This window comes from Chrysemys picta, chromosome 4, assembly GCF_011386835.1.
Source record: "Chrysemys picta bellii isolate R12L10 chromosome 4, ASM1138683v2, whole genome shotgun sequence".
NCBI classification, from domain to species: Eukaryota; Metazoa; Chordata; order Testudines; family Emydidae; genus Chrysemys; species Chrysemys picta.
In genome coordinates, this window is record NC_088794.1 from 90,834,664 (window position 1) to 90,846,820 (window position 12,157).

Genomic DNA, 12,157 nt, shown 5'->3' on the forward strand with positions numbered 1-12,157 from the left:
GGTGCTATTCAGAAGCACTAACATGATGATACACCAATTGCTTGGTCCCTTAAGCAGCTCTGTTGCAATTATACTGTATTTCCTAAGGAACAGACTTAGAATCAAATCCTGTACCCCAAAAGGAAATGAATATAATAAAAGAATCGGTAAGTAAAATAATCACTTCATAGGGATGTGATTTGACTGACTGAATACTGGAAAGAAACAAAAGAATGCACATGGTCTCTCCTCCATTTGTCTTTCATCACCAAGAAAAGTCATGATGGCAGCCACCAGTCATTAATATTATAGCTTAAAAATCTATGCATAGTTCCACCATAGGCATTCTCATCACACATCTATCACACAGATGGAGAACCCTTGTAAATGACTCAGGCAGATGAGAATTTGTAAAAAGTGTTTTATGGAATTGTTTCGGGGGGCTTGTCCACAGCTAGGATACAACAGCTACATGGGGCCTGATAATCTACTTTGCAATACAACAAGGAAGCCAACAAACTAGTGTATCTCAGTCATGTTCTGAAGACAAATATAAAATTACCGTAACAAATAGCTATGTGACAGAACATTTGGATCCCCCTCCTTGTGCAAGATTGGGGCAACGTTGAAATAAGTGAAACTGGAAAATAACACCCCAGGCAAAAGGGAAAACGGGATTCATTTTCCAGTATGTCAGTGTAAACAGTGTAAGCTTCTTCTCCTTTATTATGAAGCAAACACAAAAGCACAAAAAGACTCATGTTAGTGTTTGCAGAGCACTTGTAGCAAAGCTCTTAGAAGACCAAGGGTTGCCATTGGTCCACTGATAAGTAATTATCTTCAAAGTTCAGAACAATGGTAGAGGACATTTGTCATTTAGGGCCCAGTCCTGCTCCCTTTGAATTTGATAGGAATTTTGATATTAATTTCAATGGGAGGATGAGCAGGCTGTTATTTCAGTACCAGAACACTCTACATTATATATCAGCAATTATACAACAAACACTTTTCAGTGAATAAAAAGCAGAAGTAGCAGCAATTTTGAAGGTTTCAAATTTCAAAGTTTTCTTTTGTTTTCACTTATAATCCATGGCCTTCCTACCCCCTTTCCAAAAAATCACAACAATTGGGAAATTTGAATTGGGGATGGAATATGCTGTTTGTTGTTAGAGACCCCATTCCCTCCCCCAGCCAAAAATAACAGCTCAGCTGGGACAAAAAGAAAAAACAACCAACCACCCAGAAATAAAGACAGCTCAGGATGGGGAAAGATGCAACTGCCTAAATTTAAAAAGAGACACAGGAAGAAAACAGATAAATAAAAACCTCTTTAAACAAAATTAATGATAGTCATCTTATAAGAGGATAATTCTTGACAGCTACTGCCATTCCTACCCTGTAATTTCCCCTCTCTTTCTTTTTTGGATGAAGAAATGCATGAAATGTGTAATCAATGGAAATGCTCGTCATGCAACTTTCATAAATCTTGAAAGTAATTTACATTTGTAATTACGGCATTTGAAGACAGAGCCCATCCTTTAACATTGTCATAGGATTTTCTCCCTCCATTTAAATAAGAACAAGTATGAGTACTTATGTTCATGGCAGCCAATAAATACAATATAGCATTATATAGATAGATACATAGATTATATCATAATTGTCTTGTTAGCCCATTAGCAGAACAGAAACTTTGACAACCATCCTTCCCCACAAACAATAAGCAACTACCCCAAAACATCAGAAAGAGCAAAAAGGGAATCGCGCTAAATTGTTCATCTTAGAAAGTTGCAAGGAGAAGTCACCTACCCGAGCGTCCACAGTCTGAGCATGACACAAGCTCCTCTGGACAGCCACTTTTTTTGTTCATACTGGAGCCTCCAAGGCAGAAGTCACAGTAGTTGTTGGGAATGATAGCCCCGTCTGGTCCTTTCTGGGCTGCAGGCAGGTTAGAAATCATATTTACTTAAAGAGCACACACTATGTACATTTCTCCCTTCTCCTCTTCGCTGTGACATTAAGTTGATGACTTTGGTGACAATAGCCTTCCCCAAATATTTTCTATTAGGGTGACAAGCGAATTGTACAAATCACTTTCATTTTAAGTACATTACATACCAATGCACAGAGCTCAGGCTCTTCTGAACATCCTGTTCAAATGGGCAAGTCTGGTGAGCAATGTCCTGCTCTTCCTTAACATGCGGAGCGGTTGTGTTGATATTGAACAATCCTAAGTGTTTTACTTTTTTTTTTCTTTTAAAGAAACACTGTCAGCTTAAACATTCCATTTCTTACTCTAAATTTTTTACCTACACTTATTTGATTTTTATAAATAACTCTTAGGATTTCTATAACAGAAAGAAATTAGAGGGGGAAAAGCATTCTCTCTTTAGCTTGTGTACTTTGTGCCTTTCGCAGCACTTTGCATACAGTAAATGTCACCTTTTCCTCATATAATCAGTTAGTCCCTGATCCCGCACTGGAATCTGCTAGCAATCCCTGTGTCCATACAGAATCCCAAATAAATGGGATCTCTGCTAATGGAACTACAGGCAAAATCAGAGCCTTAGCCAGTATTCTCTGTCATTTTTCTTTTGCACAACAACCAGGGAAGAGAAGTAAAATAGAAAAAAATTGTAAAGACACAAAACACCAAACTCACACCAGGATTCCCAAAAGTTTCATGAACTGTTGACTGAACAGGTCTGTTCAGGTCATATTCACAGGTCTGTATCTAAATCAGATGCAGTTTGTCATTTCAATTAAATGTGGCTCGGTGTTTTCAACAAAGGCTTTGTCTAAATACAGATTTATACCTACTTAACTAAATCAATACAAGACATTTTAAAAATGGTTTAAGGGTGTCCACACAAGGGTTTGCACCAGTTTAACTAAATCAGTTGAAAAAGACACCTTTCGTCAGACCACTGAGAGTTTTTGTGCAGAAAAGACCTAGGCTCCACTGAACACAAGGTTTAAAACCAAAAGAAAAGGATCTCAGAAATCCTGGCAAATTAACCTTCAAATTCCACAGGGTTCCAGTTCAAAACACATTTTAAAAAATGCTGGGTTTGGCTAAACAAGGTTGTGTTTTTCTTAGAGCTTGAGGGGGCAAACAACTTGGTTAGTTTTAAGAGAGAATTGGGCAAATGTATGAGTGCAATTGAATGATGGGGTTGCTTGTGATGGCAGGGGGCAGGACTCAATAGAAAGGGGGCTCACTTCCAGTTTATGTCTTATTTTCCTAAAGCTCATGCTTCAGGATTTCAACTGGCCACTGACGGGGTCAGGAAGGGATTCCCCCCCCACCCCCCCATGTATGCTGGGAGGTTTTTTTATCTCCTTTCTCTGAAGCATCATGGATGGTCATGACTGGAGATGGAGCACTGAGCGGGATGGGCCAGAGGTCTGAGATGGCACTAAGTATTTTCTCTCTCTCAGGTACTTGGCTGGATGGTTCTATGCTCAGAGTCTAACTGAATGCCATATCTGGGACTGGGAGGGAATTTCCCCCAGGTCAGATTGTCAGTGACCTTGGAGAGTTTCCCCTTTCTCTGCTGCGTGTGGGTGCGGGTCACTTGCTGGGATAATCTGGGCATATCTCATTTAATCATTTCCCTGTCATTACGGGGGCTTCTAGCACTGGTGCACCTCAGTCCCACCTATTCTCTCATTGTGGCACATAACAGCCTAGTCTGCTGTAGGTTTCATTTACTTTTGTCTCATGTCCATTGTTGAGTTTAGTGTGTGGGTGCTCGGTGGTGTTGGAGGCCCGTGATCTACAGAAAGTCAGACTACACGATGTAGAGATCCCTTCGGGCCTTAAACTCTGTGACTCCTGGAGTCATATGAATATCTAAGCTTTTATTTAACAACAAAAAAATGCTTCTAGTCCTCATGGTTACAGAGAATTTTTGTCCCTGTTATGCATTTCAAAATTAGAAATGTTTCAGCTGTACTTGAAAATGTGAACCACAGAGGCTCATAAACCAGAAGGCAAATAAAAAGAACTCCATATTTATTTTTTAAATTTCATGGATTTTATGCCAATCTCAATTTTTGGGGCCTGACTCATGATTTTTAAATGCTTGGGGCTGGCAACACTGCAAAGAAGAGGCCTAATTCTCCATTGCCTTGCACCATGTTGTAGTCCTTTATATTTGTGCAACTTGAATGCAAATTGCGTGTAAAATACTACCATGCAATGAGTAGAGAATTCTCATTCGGTAATGTTTTGCACCTACTTTGCACAACAACCACACAAGTTGCAAGGTAATGGAGAATCAGGATGGAGGCGTTTGTTTTAGGTTGCGGTTTTTGGGGTTTGCTACTGGAAAAAAGCTAATGTAGTGCCCATCTTTAAAAAAGGGAAGAAGGAGGATCCGGGGAACTACAGGCCAGTCAGCCTCACCTCAGTCCCTGGAAAAATCATGGAGCAGGTCCTCAAGGAATCAATTATGAAACACTTAGAGGAGAGGAAAGTGATCAGGAACAGTCAGCATGGATTCACCAAGGGGAAGTCGTGCCTGACTAACCTAATTGCCGTCTATGATGAGATAACTGGCTCTGTGGATGAGGGGAAAGCAGTGGATGTGTTATTCCTTGACTTTAGCAAAGCTTTTGATACGGTCTCCCACAGTATTCTTCCCAGCAAGTTAAAGAAGTATGGGCTGGATAAATGGACTGTAAGGTGGATAGAAAGCTAGCTAGATCGTCGGGCTCAACGGGTAGTGATCAATGGCTCCATGTCTAGTTGGCAGCCGGTTTCAAGCGGAGTGCCCCAAGGGTCGGTCTTGGGGCCGGTTTTGTTTAATATCTTTATTAATGATCTGGAAGATGGTGTGGACTGCACTCTCAGCAAGTTTGCAGATGACACTAAACTAGGAGGCGTGGTAGATACACTAGAGAGTAGGGATCGGATACAGAGGGACCTAGACAAATTAGAGGATTGGGCCAAAAAAAACCTGATGAGAGTCAACAAGGATAGGTGCAGAGTCCTGCACTTAGGACGGAAGAATCCCATTCACTTCTACAGACTAGGGACCGAATGGCTAGGTAGCAGTTCTGCAGAAAAGGACCTAGGGGTCACAGTGGACGAGAAGCTGGATATGAGTCAACAGTGTGCTCTTGTTGCCAAGAAGGCTAACAGCATTTTGGGCTGTATAAGTAGGGGCATTGCCAGTAGATCGAGGAACGTGATCGTTCCCCTTTATTCGACATTGGTGAGGCCTCATCTGGAGTACTGTGTCCAGTTTTGGGCCCCACACTACAAGAAGGATGTGGAAAAATTGGAAAGAGTCCAGGGGAGGGCAACAAAAACGATTAGGGGGCTGGAGCACATGACTTATGAGGAGAGGCTGAGGGAAGTGGGATTGTTTACTCTCCAGAAGAGAAGAATGAGGGGGGATTTGATAGCAGCCTTCAACTACCTGAAGGGGGATTCCAAAGAGGATGGAGCTCGGCTGTTCTCAGTGGTGGCAGATGACAGAACAAGGAGCAATGGTCTCAAGTTGCAGTGGGGGAGGTCTAGATTGGATATTAGGAAACACTATTTCACTAGGAGGGTGGTGAAGCACTGGAATGCGTTATCTAGGCAGGTGGTGGAGTCTCCTTCCTTGGAGGTTTTTAAGGCCCGGCTTGACAAAGCCCTGGCTGGGTTGATTTAGTTGGGAATTGGTCCTGCTTTGAGCAGGGGGTTGGACTAGATCACCTCCTGAGGTTCCTTCCAACCCTGATATTCTATGATTCTATGATTAAATGAATACAGCAAATTGCTTACAATTAGATGGATGCCATTAAAAAGGGACTTTCTTACCCTCTTTACTCTTGCTCTATCCACCCCCTTCCCATCCTTTTTCTTTCCATTTATCTTATCTTCTCCTAAGTTAACGCACCCACATAAACACAGGCAGCAGGTAAAATAGACAAGAGAAGGCTAAGCCTTCCTTGGCACAGCTCCTGCTGACCCGCCACCTGGGCCACAGTGGCCCTGCCCCGAGGCTGCCACTGTCTGCTGCTGCCTGCCTGCCGCTGCTCGCCATGTACCTCCTCCTCAGGCGTGGGGGAGTGAGGAGGGAACGCGGCGAGCCAGTGGTGGGCCGGAGGGTCTGGCGGGGGAGTGAAGTGGCTCGCTCAGCCGTGCACTGGGGCTGGCCAGGTGCGAGGAGGCTGCTGGCTTGGCCCGGCCCAGTGTGCCTGGGGCTAAGCAGGCAGCTCTGGAGAGGCCAGTGGCTCGGCCTGGTGATTGGTGGGGTCGGGGCCTGTCCCATCCAGGAGATGGCTTGGCCCAGCATGGCCAGCTCGGGGGGGGCCGGCAGCTCGGCCTGGCGTTTGGAGGGGCCAGGACCTATCCCGTCCAAGGGCCAGCTTGGCCCAGTGTGGCCGGCTTGGGGGGGTTGGCAACTCAGCCCGGCGTAGCTAGGACTGTACTGGTGCTCGGGGTGGGGGGTAGCCTGGCGTGGCTGAGGTGGACAGGCCGCAGGGCTCCTCCAGTTGCCGAGGGGGGGATAGGGGCTCCGGCATGCAGGGGGCAGGGCCTTGGGCAGAAGGGGCGCAGCCAGCAGGCTAGCCTCCCCAATGCGGGGGTTCACCCGCCGCCCATGCACATAAACAAATAAATAAATGAAACTAACACTCCATTTGCTGCCATCTCAGAGTTCACTCTGCCTGTGTGTTCTACCCCTTCCCCCACCCTGTGTCTGTCTTGTCTATTTTCACTGTAAGCTCTTCAGGGCAGGGACCATCTACCACTCAGTGTTTGTACAGTGCCTGGCACAGTGGGGGCCCATTCTCGGCTGGCCTTTCAGCACTGCCATAATAAACAGGGGTAATAATCTTCACAGCATGGCTGTTCCTTCTATTGCCCTACTCACTTTCGGCTTGATCCAAAGCTCACAAAAATCACTAGAAGTCTTCCAACTGAATTCAAAGGGTTTTGAAGCAGGCCCTTTGCTTCCACTTGAGGCCAAATATTCCATAACGAATACCTAGAGGAGCATATCCTGAAAGCCCATATTTTGCAATGAAGAAAAAAAAACGGATTTTTCTTAGAAAATATTACAAGCTTCTTTGTCTCAGACTTAGGCCCAGATTCCCCCTCCTGTACCTGTTCCCCACTGTTCACATCTACGTCCAACATTTGGCTGCCAGCTCAGTTCAAAGCCAGCCAATAACCCATCCTGTGTATTTCAAGTTTTCCCTTGGAGAACTCGATGATATATAATCTGAACCTATAGGGTAAATGCCACTGTGCTTCTCTTGCTCTCTTTGCCCCCCACTGCTGACAGATCTCATCCCTCTGCAGGGCTGACATGTTTCCATAGCAACCAGAATCCTAGCTCCGGTTGCCTCTGGTCTTGCCACCTGTTATTACTTCATCTCTCAAGTGTAAGGAATTGTAGCATGTCCCCTTATTTTGCTGCTCAAAATGCATCTACAGAGAATAGACTGACTCAAGAAACAAGAAATTAAAATAAAAAAATACATCAATGGGAGTTTGGGGGAGCAGCTGCTAGAAGATATACTTCAGGAAAAGCCACCCTCTAACAGAGCAAGAAATGGATTCCCAGCTGGAGATGCACCCACTTCCACCTGGCTTATTCCCAGGTTTTAGTGAGAAATGGAGAAATTCATGGGGGTGGGTTGCAAAGGGAATGGCTCATTGCACAGACCTGCCAGTTTTTTCGTGTAGGGCAGAGCTCTGGATTAGAATAACACAAGGTAGATGGTATAATCTGTGGGTGTAGTGAAGGACAGGCCAAGTGGAGCTCAAATAAATTTTAGTTCACTTCACCCACCTTCCCTCTCTCTCTCTCTCTCTCTCACACACACACACACACACACACACTTTTATGTATTGCTCTCTCCTATAAACTATTTTTACAACTTTTTCATTAAAACTCATGGGAGGAAAAATGCAAGTCAAACAAAATGAGAGGAAATGGCCAGATTCTTTGCCATGCAAGCCTGAGAAGAAGGCTGCACCATCCAAAGAGATGGTACAATCTGCACACACCCAGAACTGGCAACTCCCATAACAGCATTTTGGCCCCTGCTGGAATCAGTCTCGTGATGACACAAGAAGCTCCGGCCTTTGTGTGATTTCTAGCCCTGCTCTGTAGCTCTGATTGGCTGGTCTTTTCCAAGAGGGGGGTAGTGGGAAAAGCAGTCAAATCAGACCTTCTGGAGGACACAGGTAGGGTTCTCCCATCCTCCCCTTATGAGCCGAGAGGAGTTTTTGGGTAGGACAGGGAGCATCTGATGCCATTTTCACAGGAACGGCTATGGGGCTGCGGACCATAATTAATTGATGGGCTGTGGGTGGGTAGGTGTGGAGCTGGGAGGACACATAAATTAATTGGATTTTTTCGGTTTGGGGAGAAGGTGTTAGCTCTCTGAGCCGTCAGGCAGCACTTTATACAAATTTGAGCAATTTGATCTCAGCTGAATCTTCTAGCAAGAGCTCCTGCAGCAGGGGGCCAAAATCATGTGATTCACTGTAAATCTGTAAGAGCTGGCAACATGGTAATTGTCCGGCACGCACTGGAGATGACCAGGGTGAGTTTAAAAATGATAAAACAGACCAAAAACCCATTATATTAAAATCTCCTGGTTTCTGGGCCAATCTCAGGATTGGGAGGGATCTGATTTATGAGTTTTTAACTGTTGGGGTTGGCAATACAGTACTCCCATCACACCGGAAACTTAGGGAGGGATTGCACTACCTGAGACACAATCCATCCTGGAGCTCACACTGGGGCAGTGCAGCTCTGCACTCATCCAAAATGGGCTGGTACATTATGGGCACACATTGGTCCCTCCTAAACGTAGAGCACTTTGAGGATGGAAATTGCACCCATGAGGCATGTGTGAACTCATGTTAACTAATTTCAAGCCCAGTCAAACACTGGGAGCTTTCTTGGGTTTGTATTCTGCTTTGGAGAAAGGAGTCGAGAGGTGAGAGAAAAATTATAATAAAAAATATAAATATGTGAATTATACTATACAGAGAGCCCGAACCTGAGCCAGCCTTGGTTTTTTTGAGGGAGGAAGTGGTAGTGATGCAGCATATGATTTTTAAAGGCCAATTACTCAGTCAAATCAGGATCAATTTCCTGCAAAACACTTCAAAGTGCTTCTCCTCAATGAAGGCTACTTTCCTGCCAAAATGTCTGCACCCAGCCATTTAAAGCCTCAAGAAAATTTTGTATGTTTTCACCCTCCCTGCATTCATAATGACTGAACAAGGTTTCCTCAAACTTCCCCACAACATTCAGGCATGGAAAATGTCAGCCCAAAAGGTAAATGTTTGGGAAAATTATGATTAACTAAAACCAGAGGGTACAAATGGAACCTGTTATGCAACCTTAATGACAGCAGCCACTTCTGCTATAAGTCTGACAGCACCCTCAAATTTCATTTTAAAATGACATTTACATTCATGCCTTTATAAAAACCAACAAAGGAAAAGAAAGAAAAATGGAATAAACTAATGAGATATCTAATCAGGGCATATGCAGCTCTTCACTGAAAAGGCACCTGCTGTAGGATTTCCTGTAGGAAGGTGGGTGTTGGAGCATTCCTGCATTCAAATGTAGCTCCTATCACCTCCCCAGTGAGAAACAGCACTAAGGCAGAGCAAGGGAGGCCTGATGTAGCTTTTCAAATTGATGCTGCTTGTGGAGAGGAACAAACAGTTCATCTCCAACTGAGGGGCTGGCTCTTGTCATTTATTCATCTCCAGCCCCCTGCCTGGATGGAAATAAAACTGTTTCAAAGAAAGCTGTGTGGGGGAGCTGGAGGACAGCTTGGAAGCACAGTGAGGTTAGTGCATTAATTTTTTATCTTTGAAGACTAGGTATCTAATTATGCTTAGAATACACAAATGCCGTTGACTGATCTCTCAACTAGAGATTTGTCCACATCACAAGATCTGCCATAGAAATGGGCAAAATTAGCAGATGCCCTGAACTCGTACAGCAGTTGGTTTAACAAGTCAAATCTGCATGTTAGCAGAGCTGTGTGAATGCTCTGGACTGCAGCAGCATTAGCAGAGTGTGTGGCAAGTCCGGACTGGTATTGGAAGAGGTGTCCAGGCACATGAAGTCTGAACAGCATCTTTTCACACTATGTCTGACTTTAGACAGTACTATGAGACCCTAATTTTTCTGAACACTAGAAATCATCCTAATGTTTAAGTTTTAAAAAGCAAAGTGCTACTTAGATGATTCACTCCCATTTAAAAGGAGAAGGTTTGTTCCTTACAGACAGGCACACACCTTTCTGTTCCTTTAGCAATTAAATTAGTTTTACAATACCATATTCATTGAAACATATATTTAAATAGACAGATATCAAGTTAATAAAAATCCCACTTTAGAAATCTTTCAAAATCTGCAGGCGCCAGCTACTCCAAGTCATCCTATAACATTAGGATGAGATGTACATATATTGCAACATGTGTTCAGTGGCAGATTCATGGACTCACCCCGGGCTCGAAGCTCACATCCTGCCAATGCCAAAGAGTGAAGGATGAAGACAGCAGAAGACCAGGTTTGACATGATGTGGAACCATTTTGTTCTATTGTCAGGGTTCAGGTTTGCTTGGTCTTTAAGCAGTTTTCTATAAGTTCTTTTTCATGATTTCAAACCCGGCTGACAAATATTTGCAACATTAGATAACAAGTCTGTATGGGACTAAGGTAAGTTTGGGTCTTGAGGAAGGGACATCCATCCCCCCTCCTCCCCCCCCCATAAGTAAATCAGCTAACACTGCATGGTCACAGCCTGTATTAAAAAGCATAGGCTCCATTGTTTTAGGGGGAAATAGGAGGTCAGAGAAGGTGATTTGGGAAAGGCTGAACTATATGCGAGTGAGGCAGACAACAAAACCCACGAAACAGTGATAAGGAGAGTGAGAAGTTCAGAAGAAATGGAACATTCCACCTGGGCTGGTTGTTGTTCTGTGATACAGACCCATCAGAAGCCAGTCAGTTTAAATTAGGCTGTTCCTATATAAATCTTTTTTTCAGTCCCTGGAACATATATGTAGCCATTCAAGATGGCCTGCGGGTGACTGAGGGCATGGGGACAGAGGAGCGTTGCGAGAGAGATGAGAGACCATCAACTGCTGAGATGGCACCAGTCAGAGGCTCAATAACTGACTCTGGCAGAGGCTCTGCTCCAGAGAGGTTCCTTCTGTGTCAGCAGGGCAGTTGTTACTGCGGATACTGCTGCAAACAGTGACTGAACAGGAGACTTGGTAGTGGTAGAGAGAATAAAATGGCAAGAAGTTCATACTGGAGCAAAGTCTGCCTGAACCTCGCTGCCACAGACCCCACCTCCCATGGCACTGCAAATTCCAAATGGCTGCTTTGGATTTGCTTTGCCTTTTCTAAATTAGGCTGCTTGTATTTCTCTGCCACACTGCTAAGGAAATAATCAGTGCCTGCTATTTACTGTACTTCTGGCCCTTCTCGTCCGTAGGTTGCAGATTAGCTGTTTGAATTAACATCCCCTCCTCCCCCCACAAGCCCACACAGAGAGGATTTTTGAAGCCCAGACCCTGTGACACAGCAGACCTGTCAAATCTAATTCATAACACATGCCCAGGAGTACTAGGGGAAAGGAAGGATCTGATGCTCTGGCTTCCCACCATCCCCATGTACAAAGGGGCCATTTAATGACTGTATATTAGCAACGTGGACAATTAGCATTCACATGGAAGATGGATGGCAGCATAAATTAAATATTGCTAAGTGAAAGAAGGAATATGCAAGAGCTGATCTCCAGGCTGTAAACCAACAAACAGAAAAAGGGAATAAACAGCCAGTCCAGGGATTTGCCTCCCAGCCTACTGTGACTCCCCCCCCGGCACAAATCTCCTGGCACTTTTACGTGGTTTCTGTCCCCACCCTCAGTAGCCACTGATTCTTGGGCAGAGAGAACATTCCACTCAAGGATCTGGATCGCAGAGTGATTTACAAATGCAAAGGGGATGCTTGTGGCATTAAGCTACTCTGTGTTGGGGGCTGCACACCAGGCACCTCTCTCGGAGGCATCACACCTGCCTCAAGCACAATGCCTGCAGGAGCTCGGGAGACGCACAAGTCTGAGCAGCTCTTGCTGCACTCTTTTTCAGAAAGCAGAGTGCGCTCTCCTCCACAATGGCCCAGGTTTG

General features: G+C 44.6%; 1 protein-coding gene across 8 annotated transcripts in view; it reads right to left on the bottom strand.

Moving 5' to 3' along the window:
- Window positions 1-12,157, bottom strand: part of DPF3 (double PHD fingers 3) — a 215,570-nt gene that overhangs the window by 50,081 nt on the left and 153,332 nt on the right. For all 8 annotated transcript variants that reach the window (XR_010601049.1, XR_010601050.1, XM_005284599.4 and 5 more), the window contains one exon: window positions 1,789-1,917. Coding sequence is in view for 6 of the 8 variants with exons in the window: in XM_005284599.4 (XP_005284656.1) it covers window positions 1,789-1,917 (129 nt within the window). In the remaining 2 variants the exon portion in view is untranslated. The remainder of the gene's footprint in view (window positions 1-1,788; window positions 1,918-12,157) is intronic.